Below are 12,091 nucleotides of genomic sequence, written 5' to 3'. Positions count from 1 at the left end.
CAGACTCATAGATAAAGTACTAATGGTTTATATAGTCATTCTTACAATTATCCAACATGCATTTAATGAGCTTCTATGTTATCAGTAATGTACCAGGTGTCCATGATATAAAAATGAATAAGACACAGTCCCTGCTTTCATGGAATATAATGGCTTATTCAATGTACTCAGTGTGGTAAGCATTCGTTGAGAGAGTACCAACATGCTGTGGGCATAGAAAGGCAATGTGCATAGCCAGTCTGGGTAAATCTTGGAAGGCTTCCTGCAGGAAGTGATGCTTGTACTGAATCTTAGATGAGTAGGAGGCAGCAAGGATGTGGCATTTAGATGGCCCATGGTAGCTGCAGCAAGCACAGCTTGGAGTGGAGGTGTGGAGTGTGGACGGCTGGAGAAGTGACTCAGGAGCTAGGTATCTGCGTGAGCTGAAGAGAAACAGTGGGAGGCAGGGGAAGCCTTATACAGATTTGCTAGAAAGACAGGAGATGGTGGTGAGGGAATGGGATGCTTTCAACTGAGATCTTGGAGATAATGACTGAGGCAGGGAGGTAACCATACGAGTGAGTGGCTGGCAGGAAGAGAGACAGGTCATGAAGCTGAGGTTGAGGGACTGAAAGGCCAGGGTGGTAGGTGGTTCATCCACGTGGATACTGAAGTCAGCCAAGTGATGACAGAAGCAGGACCAGAAAGGAAGACAGTGATCAGAAGACAAAGCTATAAATGATGGAGTGGAGGGAGCCAAGAGGCGGGAGGAATCAGCACAGAGAGAGCTACCAAGTATACTTCCTAGTGGCATGAACTTCAAAGATCAAAGGTTCCAGGGTTGTCCTTAAATGGGAAGGACACCTCATAACTAACACTGATGAGAAGGAGGTAAGAATAGATACTGATGGACCTCAGCTGGTTTTTTAAGTGATCCATATGTGATAGTTTCGATTTCCATTGGGAAATAGGAAGAAAGGCCTCTTCTTAGAAGAGTTAAGAGCTGAGTTGAGATCCTTGAAATAGTCACTGAGAGGAACTGGAATAACATCTCAGCAAGAAGAAATAAAAGCATTAACAGCTGTGCTGAGGGGCCATTTGAGATTGGGGTCATCACCCTGTTTACCTCCTCAGTACACAACTAAATCACTGAATTCCCCAGGGATTATATACCACTGGTCACACAGTAGGTGATCAACAACTCTTTTTATAAGATTACATTTTAAAAATTAAATTAATAAATATTTGGTCATTTTAGAAAAGTTGAAAGATTAAAAAAAAAACTCTGAAGAAGCTAGTCTAGATACACATTGTCTATAATTTAACCACTCAGAGACAGTAACTGCATTTGATGTAGTTCCTTGCACTGTTGTTTACTTTGTTTGAATACATTTGCCTAAGTATGTGTATTTATATTTGTTTAAACAAACATGGGATTATAATAACTACTTTTTACAGGAATTTTCTTCTGGAGTTGACATATGCCAAGATATGAAATAGATTTTTTTTCCCCTAAGAATATTGACAAGTGTTCCAAACCACACACCCCATCAAGTCCACAGCAATTTCAAAAGCTTCCTGTGCTAGTTGCTGGAAGGAATCACTAGGGTAGCATTTGGCCACAGCCTTCTCCTAGGATTTTTTTTTAAGGTCTCCTAAGCCCCTGATGGTGGCTCAGATGGTAAAGAATCTGCCTGCAGTGCCAGAGACCTGGGTTCAATCCCTGGGTCGGAAAGATACCCTGGTGAAGGGAATGACAACCTACTCTAGTATTCTTGCCTGGAGAATTCCATGAATAAAGGAGCCTGGCAGGCTCCAGTCCATGGGGTCTCGAGTCAGACACGACTGAGTGACGCACACAACAAGCTCTTGAACAGTGTCAAATTGTCTCTTTCTAGGAATGCAAGAAACAACACCAGGAAGTGATATCTGTTTACAGGATGCATCTTCTTTACGCTGTGCAGGTATGATGTCGGGATCCTAAAGAGACACCACAACAGGGCTTGTCCAGATCCCCGTCTTGAAACTAGCAGAACGGATGAGAATTTGAGGAGATGGATTTTCAGTGGAAAGTTTTTTCAAATACCTTCTGCCTTGCTTTGGATTTTGTGTTGGGAGCCCCTTCCCCTGTTAATGGGGAGCTGCCTCCTTTGTTGAGTGCTGAATGAGGAGGTAGCCGTTACATGCCCCGAGAAGGAGTCTGGGGGTTACTTTCCGGGCCTGAGGGATATTTGCTGAGCCATTGGTGCCGTCGCATTCCTGGGATGGTCAGTGTTCTGACTGGCTGGGCTCTCATTTGCTGTTAAGGTTCTAGAAACCCTTTGTTGAGGGCTCTGCTGGGATACCCAGCCTCCTTGTCCTCTGGAGGAAAAAAATCAGGGCCCTCACTAGCCTCAGTTCCTCCTGGAAATGTGGGAATGGGTAGGGCTCACATTTCCTGGGAAGATCAAGGGGGACATCTAAGGGCTTATGCCTGGTAGTCATCTCACTCCCTAGGTGAGGGAGTGCCAAGATTTAGGTCCTAATGAGTGTCATTTTGTTTTATTTTAAACCTTTTTGACACTCACTTTTCTAACAAGCATTCAGCCTCCCCTCTGCCCCTATTATTTTCTGCATTTTGATGCTCCTGTGGGACAGCAGCCTCTGCCTTTTATTCACCTCCTTCCTCGCCACCCCGCAACGTCCCACATGAATTGTGTCCAAGGCATGATATCATAGGTTATTCTAATGAGTGTCTTGTGTTGGAATTTCCTAGGGCCAGATGGATGAAGATGTCCAAAAAGTACTGAAGCAAATCCTTACCATGTGTAAGAACCAGTCCCAGAAGAAGTAACGTGGATTCCTTGGCAGGACCCTGGCCCCTTGTTGTCCACCTTTGTGTTATATCCAGAGTCGTCGGCAGCCACTGCCGTTGTTCTCATTCGTGGTATCACTGTGACCCTTATCAGAGAACTTCTTCCCTTTCCAGAGACTCCTTTCTGAGGACAGGTCCCTGGAGAAGAACGTCCTCCGTAGAACCGCTGAGAGACTTCAGAGCAGCAGAGGGGAAAGATGCAGTTACCCCTTCTGATCCAGAGCTGGCATCAGTCACGCCCAGGAGTCTGGTCCCTGCGCTGGCAGCGGGGCATCTTCCCTGGTACCTGCCTAGCTAAGGGGCTCCATGGCTGCATGACACGTTGACGCTCCATGCAGCCGTGCTTCTGTTCCTACACTCGGCCGAGCCATTCAGCACAGTAGGGTTCTCTTTACTTTTGGTTTCCTAGCCCCATCCCCACCCCCAAACACGACTTAATTTCTAACCAAATTAGTATGACACTAGTTACACGCTATGCGCTTAAGATCCTTTATCATGATGTCCTGTGGATTTAAAAACTTTAATTCCATTTTTTCCCCATCTGCCTTATATTTCTCACCACCCTGCTTGTCAATCTTACAGTCAGATGAGCACTATTAACTTAAATATGAAGTTTAAAAACAAAAGCAAATTGTCCTTAAAAGTTCTTTCTTAAGTACATTGCTGACATGTTGCAAATTTTCTATGCAAACTTGCCTCCTGCTGTTTGTTATCCACGAAGCTCAGGAAATCCAAACATTTGTGTTTCAACAAGGGACAGTAAACTGTGTGTTTACAGCCAAAAGAAATGCCTCATAGTTTTTAACCTCAATTTTTTAAAAGTGTTTTTTTTTTCTGTACAATATTTTTATTGGCTCTTAAAGATGTTTTCATATCTAAATCCCTAAGTAACTGAAATTTACATTAGACTATATTAACAAAGTATTTTTTAGGTAATCATGCTTAAGACTTTATATATATAACTTTTCTCTCCACGTTTTCAGCTATATCAGAAGGTGGCTATATATTCCACTCAAAATGAGCTGCCACCAACACCCCTAGACTTTCTACCATTGTGTTCTTAGGACTGTAGCACGTCTCTAAATATAGTAAATCCTCTTTAGCCCATTGAATATTTCTGAGTGCCCCAACTCTACCAGCACCTGTAAATTACCTCGGGAAGGACTGTGAGTACCAGTGGGTTTTTCAACTTTGAAACAAAAAATCCTGGTAAACATTATGGTGCCTAGCCGAGGTCTTGGGAGAAAACATCTCTGTTCCCTTTACTTTCAGGTTAAAAATGTTTCTGACTTGCTTGCAGCTTCCTTTATGGCCTTGATCTTATAAGGGATATAAACTGAAGACAGAAGTCTCTAACGTATAGAACTGTTAAGTGTAGGCCGGCTCTGACGGGGCTGCCTGCGCTCAGAGGCCACTTGGCAGCCCTGTGCTGAATGAGGGCCAATGACAGCGAAGCAGAAATGGCTTTCGAACTTGGTGTTACTTTTCTTAAGTTGTTTATAGTTCAGCAATTTCGAACATGCTCCAAAGAAAAATGTGAAAGGACTTTCTGTCACAGCACTTAAGAAAACACAAAACCACCCCCACCCCACCCCCACACAGAAATGCTGCAGAGTGTAAAACTTGAGACATTTTGTAGGACGCCTGACAAAGTGTAGCCTTTTATCTTGTTTCAGGATGCATATTTATTTCAAGTACTCTGGTTAAATACTGAAGTTACATGCTGTAGTTTAGCATTTTGCCTTTGTAATTTACAGAAAAGTACTGCAGAAAATAAACTTTTGTTTCGTTTTGCATCTCCCTTGTTGATTTTGGGTGCCTTCATTAGCATGCCCTGTAGGGCTTCTGAAGATCAGCTCAGTAGCTCTTCAGGGTGACGGTTTTTATACCACGTGTCGTGTTCAGCAGGTGGCCGTTGTCTGCTATCTCTCACGCAATATGTCATACCGTTCCCATCTTCTAGCTCCTGGGACCATCTTAAACTCTCCCCCAATCATCAGCCACTTTTGAACACTTTCATCACAGTTATTTCATTGAAAATTGCCTCTCAGTTGATCTGCAGTCTTTTTTTTTTTTAACCATTTAAAAATCTCCATTAGATTTTTTTTTTCTCTTCTATTTTTGAAAAAGTAAAAAAATGTGTGCTAAGTCACTTCAGCCCTGTCTGACTCTTTGTGACCCTATGGACTGTAGCCTGCCAGGCTCCTCTGTCCATGGGATTCTCCAGGCAAGAATACTGAAGTGGGTTGCCGCGCCCTTCTCCAGGGGATCTTCCTGACCCAGGGATCAAACTTGTGTCTCTCATGTCTCCTGCATTGGCAGGTGGGTTCTTTACCACTAGTACCACCTGGGGAGCCTGAATACATACACATGGTTTATTTTTAAAAAGTCAGAGACATTATCCTGTCACATTACAAAGTTAATTCATTCCTGAAAAAAACTCCTGTAGGGTGAATTCTTGCAGGTTGAAATCATAATTAAAACACCAGATGACAATGAAATGGGTGCAATTATTTAAGTAGCTCATATTCTTCATAGCACAGTGTAACAAGGCCATCTCCCTTTGCTCACGGGCTGCTGCCGCCAAGGCATACCATAATACTCGACTGAACACTTGCTCACCTCCTCCCTCTGAAAAGAAAAAGGACAAAAGATACCAATGAAAATAATGCAAAAATATAATGTCTGAGGCTACTGTTATTTTAAATTATCAAGTGCATGCTCCCTAAAAAGAGCTTACCTCAACAGAGGCCAACCGTTCAACTCAGAAAATAATTTCCTGGGGACACTCAAATGAGTTCTTAACTTAGATAAATCCAAACCAGGCTTCTTAAATGGAAAGAACTGTCATATGCCAATGGCAGGGTAAGAAAAGAAACAATCATCCCTCAATGATTATATATCACAGTATAATTGTAGGATAAATGAGATAAACTGAAAGTAAGTCTCTCCTTCTGACCTCCCCAGAAGTAACAGCTATTTAGTTTCTTGAATGACCTAAGACAGTCTGTGTCTATATGTATTGGATCGTTAATGAACATTTTGGCCACCCTAACATTTTACTTTCCTCTTTAAATATGGACACTTCATTCATTCTTCAGGACCATACTTTTTCCACCTAAAATATCCAAGAGATTGTTGTTTGTCAGCACACAAATCTCATCCTTTTTAACTGCTGCATAATGTTCCATAGTATAATTGTGCTGTATTTTATTAAACTAGCTCCTCATTGATGGGCATTTAGTCTGTTTCCAGTATTTTACAGCCCTAAAACTGATGTGATGACTATGCTGTGTGTAAATGTCTGTGTGTATGTGTGTGAGCATCGTTTGGGTAATTTTCAAATTGTCCATTTGCACACTGGCTTCCATCAGGTGATACAAGAATGCAGAGAAGGAAAAAGTAGAATAGCGTGTGGATTGTCACAGTCAGAAAGAAAGGTCTTTTTCTTCACATGGGTTTCGTAAGAGTCATCAACTTGTTTTTCTTACGTAAACTTTCAGACTGACTCCAAAGCCTTTAATAATTCAACTCACCGATCTTAAGATCAACACATGATATGCTGTGTGGAGAAAATGCTCCCAAAATATGTTGATGCATAACCTTTTGCCATGTGGCATAACTGGAATGCTGGGTGCTGACAGCAGTTGAAATACCACCCAGCCAAGATGGGGGTGATGTAAGGTTTAAAAGGCAGACTGCAAGGCAGAGACTGAGCTGAAAAAAGCAATAGACAGAGGCATTCACGAGAGCAGTTTCTGTTTACCTGCTCAGGGCAGAGAACTGTCAAGCATTCAGGGAGTGTGGCATATTTGTGAAGCAAAGGACAAAAACCCATCAATGACAGTCACCATAATTGAGCCAACAGGAGCTGGTAGAGGGAGCAATCGATGTGGGTGGGTTCCAGCAGATGAAAAGGCTCCTTTGAGGAGTAAATCCTCAAGAGATGGAGGTGGATAGAAGGGAAGAGTCATTTCTGCACATTCACTATAAGCCAAGCCCTAAAAATGGGAAGGAACTATTTCAAGAATGGCGACTGGGTGTACCAGATTGTTAGTGGAGAATATGGAGGGGAGACAGAGGAGCAGGACACGGTCAAATAATGTAGGATTTAACAAAGGAGAAGGGTAGTAAGAATTACCTGTGTGTCACCATCAGATGTTTTCAAACCTATACATTTAAATCAGGCTAAACACACTCTTCATAGGCAGAATAACACCCTCCCAAAGAGGCTCATGTCCCAACTCCTGGAATTTAAATAGTTTCTGTTATATGGCAAAGGAGAATTAAGTTCTCAGATAGAATTAAAGTTGTTAATCAGCTGACCTGATTAGCCTGATACAGAGATTATCCTGGGTTATCTGGGTGAGCCTGTGGTAATCAAAAGGCTCTTGTAAAGCAGAGGAAGGAGTCAGAGATTTAAAGATGCTGCACTGCTGACTCTCAAGATGGAAGAAGAGCCGAGAACCAAGGAAGGCGGGTGGTTTCTAGAAGCTGGAAAAGGCAAGAAAACAATTCTCGCTGAGAGCCTGTAGCCCAGCCATGGTCATGCAGACGTTTGACCTCCAGAAGAAGGAGGTAATAAATTCCTGTCGTTTTAAGCTGCTAAGTCTGTGATGACTCGTTATAGCAGCAATAGGAGACATAACAGAGACCAGAACCTCTAATAATGGGGAGTTCCTGAAGATGACACAGTTTACTGTTATTGAATATGAGTAATAAGCCAGGCACTCTGCTGGATGCTAAAGGTTCAGTGGTGAATATAAACCTCCTGCTCACAGGACCACGCATCTGGTCAAATGGCCCTGCCACGGAGCAGACATACCATGTTCATTGGATGAGTGGGTAGGTGGAGATTTAGATGGATGAATTGCTTATAAGGCCCTGCATCATGATCTCCTCTTAGGCTGACTCATTCTCCTGTCTCTCTTCCTCTCATTCTTTCATCACGTATTTATTTTTCACTGTGCTGGGCCTTCATTGCTGTGTGCGGGCTTTCTCTAGTCTGGGCAAGTGGGGGCTGCTCTCCAGTCGCAGTGCACGGGCTTCTCTTTGTGGTGGCTTCACTTGTTGCGGTGCACGGGCTCAGTAGTTGTGGCACACAGCTTCAGTGGCATGTGGAATCTTCTTGACTAGGGATCAAACGAGGTGTCCTCTCCTGTGTGCAGGCGGATTCTTAACCACTGGAACACCAGGGAAGTCCTCTTTCTCTCATTCTTAGTTGAACCTTTTGTTCTTTGAATCAATTAAATTTGCTCTGTCCCCAGGACTTTGCGCTTGCTATTAACATCCTATAATGCCCTTGTTGACATTTGCCTGATTTGCTCCCTTATTTCCCGTGGTCCCTCCTCAATGCCACCTTGTCAGAGAAGTCATCCTTAAGGGCCCCATATAAACCAGCACAGCCCTCCCCACCTGCCCACATCACTTTCTAGATCCCATACTGTGTTTTGTTTTTCTTTGTATAATTTGTTACTTTCATGGAAGGTGGTTCATTCCTTTCCCAAAGCTGGACCCCTTAGCAGGGGCCTGAGACCAGCGGGAAGAAGGTTTTCTCCTAATTCACACAAGGCATGCTCACTTCAGTCGTGTCCGACACTTTGTGACCCCATGGAGTGTAGCCGGCCAGGCTCCTCTGGCCCTGGGATTCTCCAGGCAAGAATACTGGAGTGGGTTGCCATTTCCTTCTCCGTAATTCACACAAAGTTGCTGCCTATTCCCTAAGCCACCTGCCTTTTTCTAACTTGCAGGGTGCTTACTAGCAGCCCTATGTTTTTCTTCACCTGGTAGAACAGAAGCTCCAGGAGAGCAAAATCTTCATTGCTTTGCCTGCTTTTGCTTGCCTAAGGCTTAGAAAGAGCAGTGTCAGGCACATGGTAGGCATTCAGCAGGTATTTTTCCTTAAAGGGATGGACAGATACATGGAGAAACTCACAAGTAAATGGAGCACAAACAGCCTTAGGTGTGTGACTATGAGACCACGGATGGGACACCAAGGGAGCTCGGAAGAAAGACATCCAACCCTGCCTTGGGAGGCCGGAAAATGTGTTTTAAGAAATTACACCGTCCATGAGAAAGTTTATTTGGATTTCCTTGTCTTCAAGTTTCACAGTTCCTGGGTTTGGAATAATCTGGAGATAATCACATTTGATTGGGGATTGGAAGACTTTAGAAGGAACCCTCTACGCATGGTTCCTCTATGTGATTTCTGCAATAGCAACGCTTAATCAGGATGGAGGGAGAAACTTTGTGTGAACAGACTGTATTAATAAAAGCACTGTCTCAGATTACTAGCATTTCAATTCAGAGTCAGTAAACAGAACTGAAGCACACCTACTATTGAGACAGAGGGAAAGGGCAAGACACAAATGCTTGATGACGGAGTGAGGCTGCTGGGATGCAATAAAGACCAGCTGGAACCAGCTGAAACCAAGGTGGCTTTCAGAATAGCCGGGTCATTGATCTATATAGCTCATTATACCTTCATTGTAATACTAAAAATCACTCCCCTTATGCCATGCTGGTTCCGATGTGGGCCATAAAAGGCCAAAAAGTGGACAGTGGCCCAGTTCCTGGGAAATCCCTACACTGGTGGCTCAGACGGTAAAGAATCTGCCTGCAATGCAGGAGACCCAGGTTGGGAAGATCCCCTGGAGAAGGGAATGGCAACACACTTCAGTATTCTTGCCTGGGAAATCCCATGGACTGAGGAGCCTGGTGGGCTACAGTCCATGCGATCACAGAGTCAGACAGGACTGAATGACGAACACTTCCTGAAATAGCAAGAGGCCTCCCTATGAAATTACTTAGACCATAAAATGCTATGGCCCCATGCCCTGAGGTCGCTCTCACTGAGCCGACTGCATTCTACCTATGGAATGTGTATCTCTCTAAATAAATTTTCTTTCCCTTTACTGTGGCTTGCTCTTGAATTCTCTCTTGCACTAAGCTAAGAGCCCTCACGTGGCAGTCCATCCTAAGGATTCCTGCAGACTCCAGGTCGTGGTGATATTTCCCTCTCCTGCAGCTCCATAACTAAGATTACATCTGTAGCCAAGGTTGAAATGCAAGGAAAGAAAAAAAGTCACAGAGGTTTAGAACTCTAAGAGTCTTTAAAGTTCTTCTCATCTGATTTCTAACTTTACAGATGAGGGCAATGTGCTTCTGGTTAGAACTAATTACATGGAGATGGCACCAGAGTGTTAGCTTTAGGAATGAGAATTCAATGGCTGTTCAGCACCTCACTTCTCACCAGGACCAGCAAAGCAAGTGTTCAGGAAAGAGAAGTTATTTTTATTACTCTTGGAAACAATCTCATAGGCACTTCCTACCATGACAGAACATTAAAACTCTTCAATCCAACAAAGACCAACTTGTAAGGTAAGGGTAAGGGAGATGTGTCAGAGAACAGGAAACAACTTCTTCCTTTTTATCCTCATACATGTTAAATATTATTCATAGAATCACAAAAATCTCTGGTTTAACCTCACAGAATCCTGAGACTGGAAGGGGTTTTAGAAAGCAAGTGGTGCAAATACTCTCACAGTAGAGGCGAGAAAATCGAGTCCCCTAGACTATGACCTGCCCCAGGGCACAGAGTCCAAAGCAGAACTCTGCCATTTCAAAGCCCAGCTCAGTGCTCTCATTGTGGTTTCATGCTGAGGATTCTTTTAGGAAACAGAGAATAAAGCAGGTGGGATCTTTCTGAAATTTTGGCTCAGGAGCTTGAGGGTAGAGATTTAAGCTTTAATAGGCCATCCAGGTTTAAACTTATGGGATATTAAAAAGCAAACTCACTTAAACAGCTCCTCCAACTTAACTCCAGAAAGGCTATCTTGGCAGTCCAGGAGCAACAGCAATTAAACGTCAACAAAGGAACTGGAAAGAACAAACACTAAATGTAAACACCACCTGTCAAGTTCTTGGTAAATATTTTCCTTTTCTCTCTACTGAGCTTGCTCGTTTTTGAAAAGGAGAGGACATACCAGTTCCAATTTGACTTGTCATAGGCCCCTAACTCATTGTGGGGTTCATGACAACTCCTTAAACACAAGGCTACTTGAGCCAGTGCCATTTATCTGGGTATTGACCACAACTGCCCCTTCACCTGGCAAATCTAAATGATTGTTTTCACTCTGTGTCTTTCAGGCCACTGAAGGTGGGTAGGATAAGGCTACATGGTGTATAACTTTGCGCTATGTAGTGTTTGCCAAGTGTGCCCTGTACCCTGGAAAATATTCTCTGACCTGCCAATCATTAGCAGAACTAGTGGACCATTTCTTAAGCTACTGACTCCCTACACTCCGCTCCACTACTCACGTGTAGCGCGAATTTTACCAGGAGAGGCAACACAGACGGTGCCAGCACCGTCAATAGTTCTGAGGCTTTCCTCGCCGTGCCCCGAGAGACAGAACACCCGGGGAACCGCAGGGTGCAGGGTGCGCGGGAGGCGCAGGGTGTCGCCGAATACAGCCTGGGTACATCGCGGCTTTAAATAAAGTCGAGGAGCCCGAGGCCCCATTCCATCCTTCGATGGGATTTATCGCCTCTTTCCGGATCTCCATCTCCGAGAGGTAAAGTCAAATTGAGAAAAACAATAGTAGGCGGTACAGCTGCAAGAGACGGAAGTGTCAGGACGAGACTCCGGACGCCCTCATCTCGCTTGGGAGGACCGGAAAGCCTCCGGGGCGGCAACAGCTGTAGTTGGCTGGGGCAGCCCGGGATTCCACAGGACCGGAAGTGCCCGCGTCGTCATGGCTACAGGCGCGGACGCTAAATGCCGCTCGCAGCATTCCGTTCTTATGGTAACACCATTGTCTCCAGAGCCAAAACCCCGGCGGCGGACGCGGAAGGCAGAGCTAGCTGAGCGTCTCGCTCCCGCAAGGCAACCTGTGGCGCCTTGAAGGAGGTCCGCAGAGGCCAGTACACTGAAGCGCCCCACGGAAGGCGAGCAGAGGGTGCCCGAAAGCCTAGTTCCGGGCCTTCTGCCCTCCGCCAGGTACCCCGCGACACTTGCCTCTCGGCCGCCCTCGCCCTCTTTTCTGACCAGGGCCTCTGCGGCCGGTGCGCCGCTGACAGGAAGCCAGGGTGAACCTCCGACGGTGCTTGAAATGTGTTAAGATTTACGAAGGCGAGACAACTGCAGAAAAGAGGAAAGCGATTTGCACTGGAGAGAGGGGCCAGAACTTGGTGTTACAGTTCAGGGCCATGGGAAATCTCACAGGAACAGAATTTAGGAGATTGAGAAGTTAGAACCTC

The 12,091-nt window shown here is 44.7% G+C and overlaps 2 protein-coding genes across 6 annotated transcripts in view; both read left to right on the top strand.

Annotated features, from left to right (window-relative positions):
• Positions 1-4,636, top strand: part of RAI14 (retinoic acid induced 14) — a 160,980-nt gene extending 156,344 nt beyond the window's left edge. For all 5 annotated transcript variants that reach the window (XM_061129246.1, XM_061129245.1, XM_061129241.1 and 2 more), the window contains 2 exons: positions 1,878-1,943; positions 2,735-4,636. In XM_061129246.1, coding sequence (XP_060985229.1) covers positions 1,878-1,943; positions 2,735-2,812 — 144 coding nt within the window. In that variant the 3' untranslated portion in view covers positions 2,813-4,636. The remainder of the gene's footprint in view (positions 1-1,877; positions 1,944-2,734) is intronic.
• A 6,948-nt stretch (positions 4,637-11,584) lies between these two features.
• TTC23L (tetratricopeptide repeat domain 23 like) overlaps positions 11,585-12,091 on the top strand; it is a 75,041-nt gene continuing 74,534 nt past the window's right edge. The window contains exon 1 of the mRNA XM_061129249.1: positions 11,585-11,831. The gene's annotated coding sequence lies outside the window, so the exon portion shown is untranslated. The remainder of the gene's footprint in view (positions 11,832-12,091) is intronic.

The sequence above is a fragment of the Dama dama genome, chromosome 25, assembly GCF_033118175.1.
Source record: "Dama dama isolate Ldn47 chromosome 25, ASM3311817v1, whole genome shotgun sequence".
NCBI classification, from domain to species: domain Eukaryota; kingdom Metazoa; phylum Chordata; class Mammalia; order Artiodactyla; family Cervidae; genus Dama; species Dama dama.
Note: the sequence above shows the minus strand (reverse complement) of the source record. Positions and strands in the feature narration are given on the sequence as shown.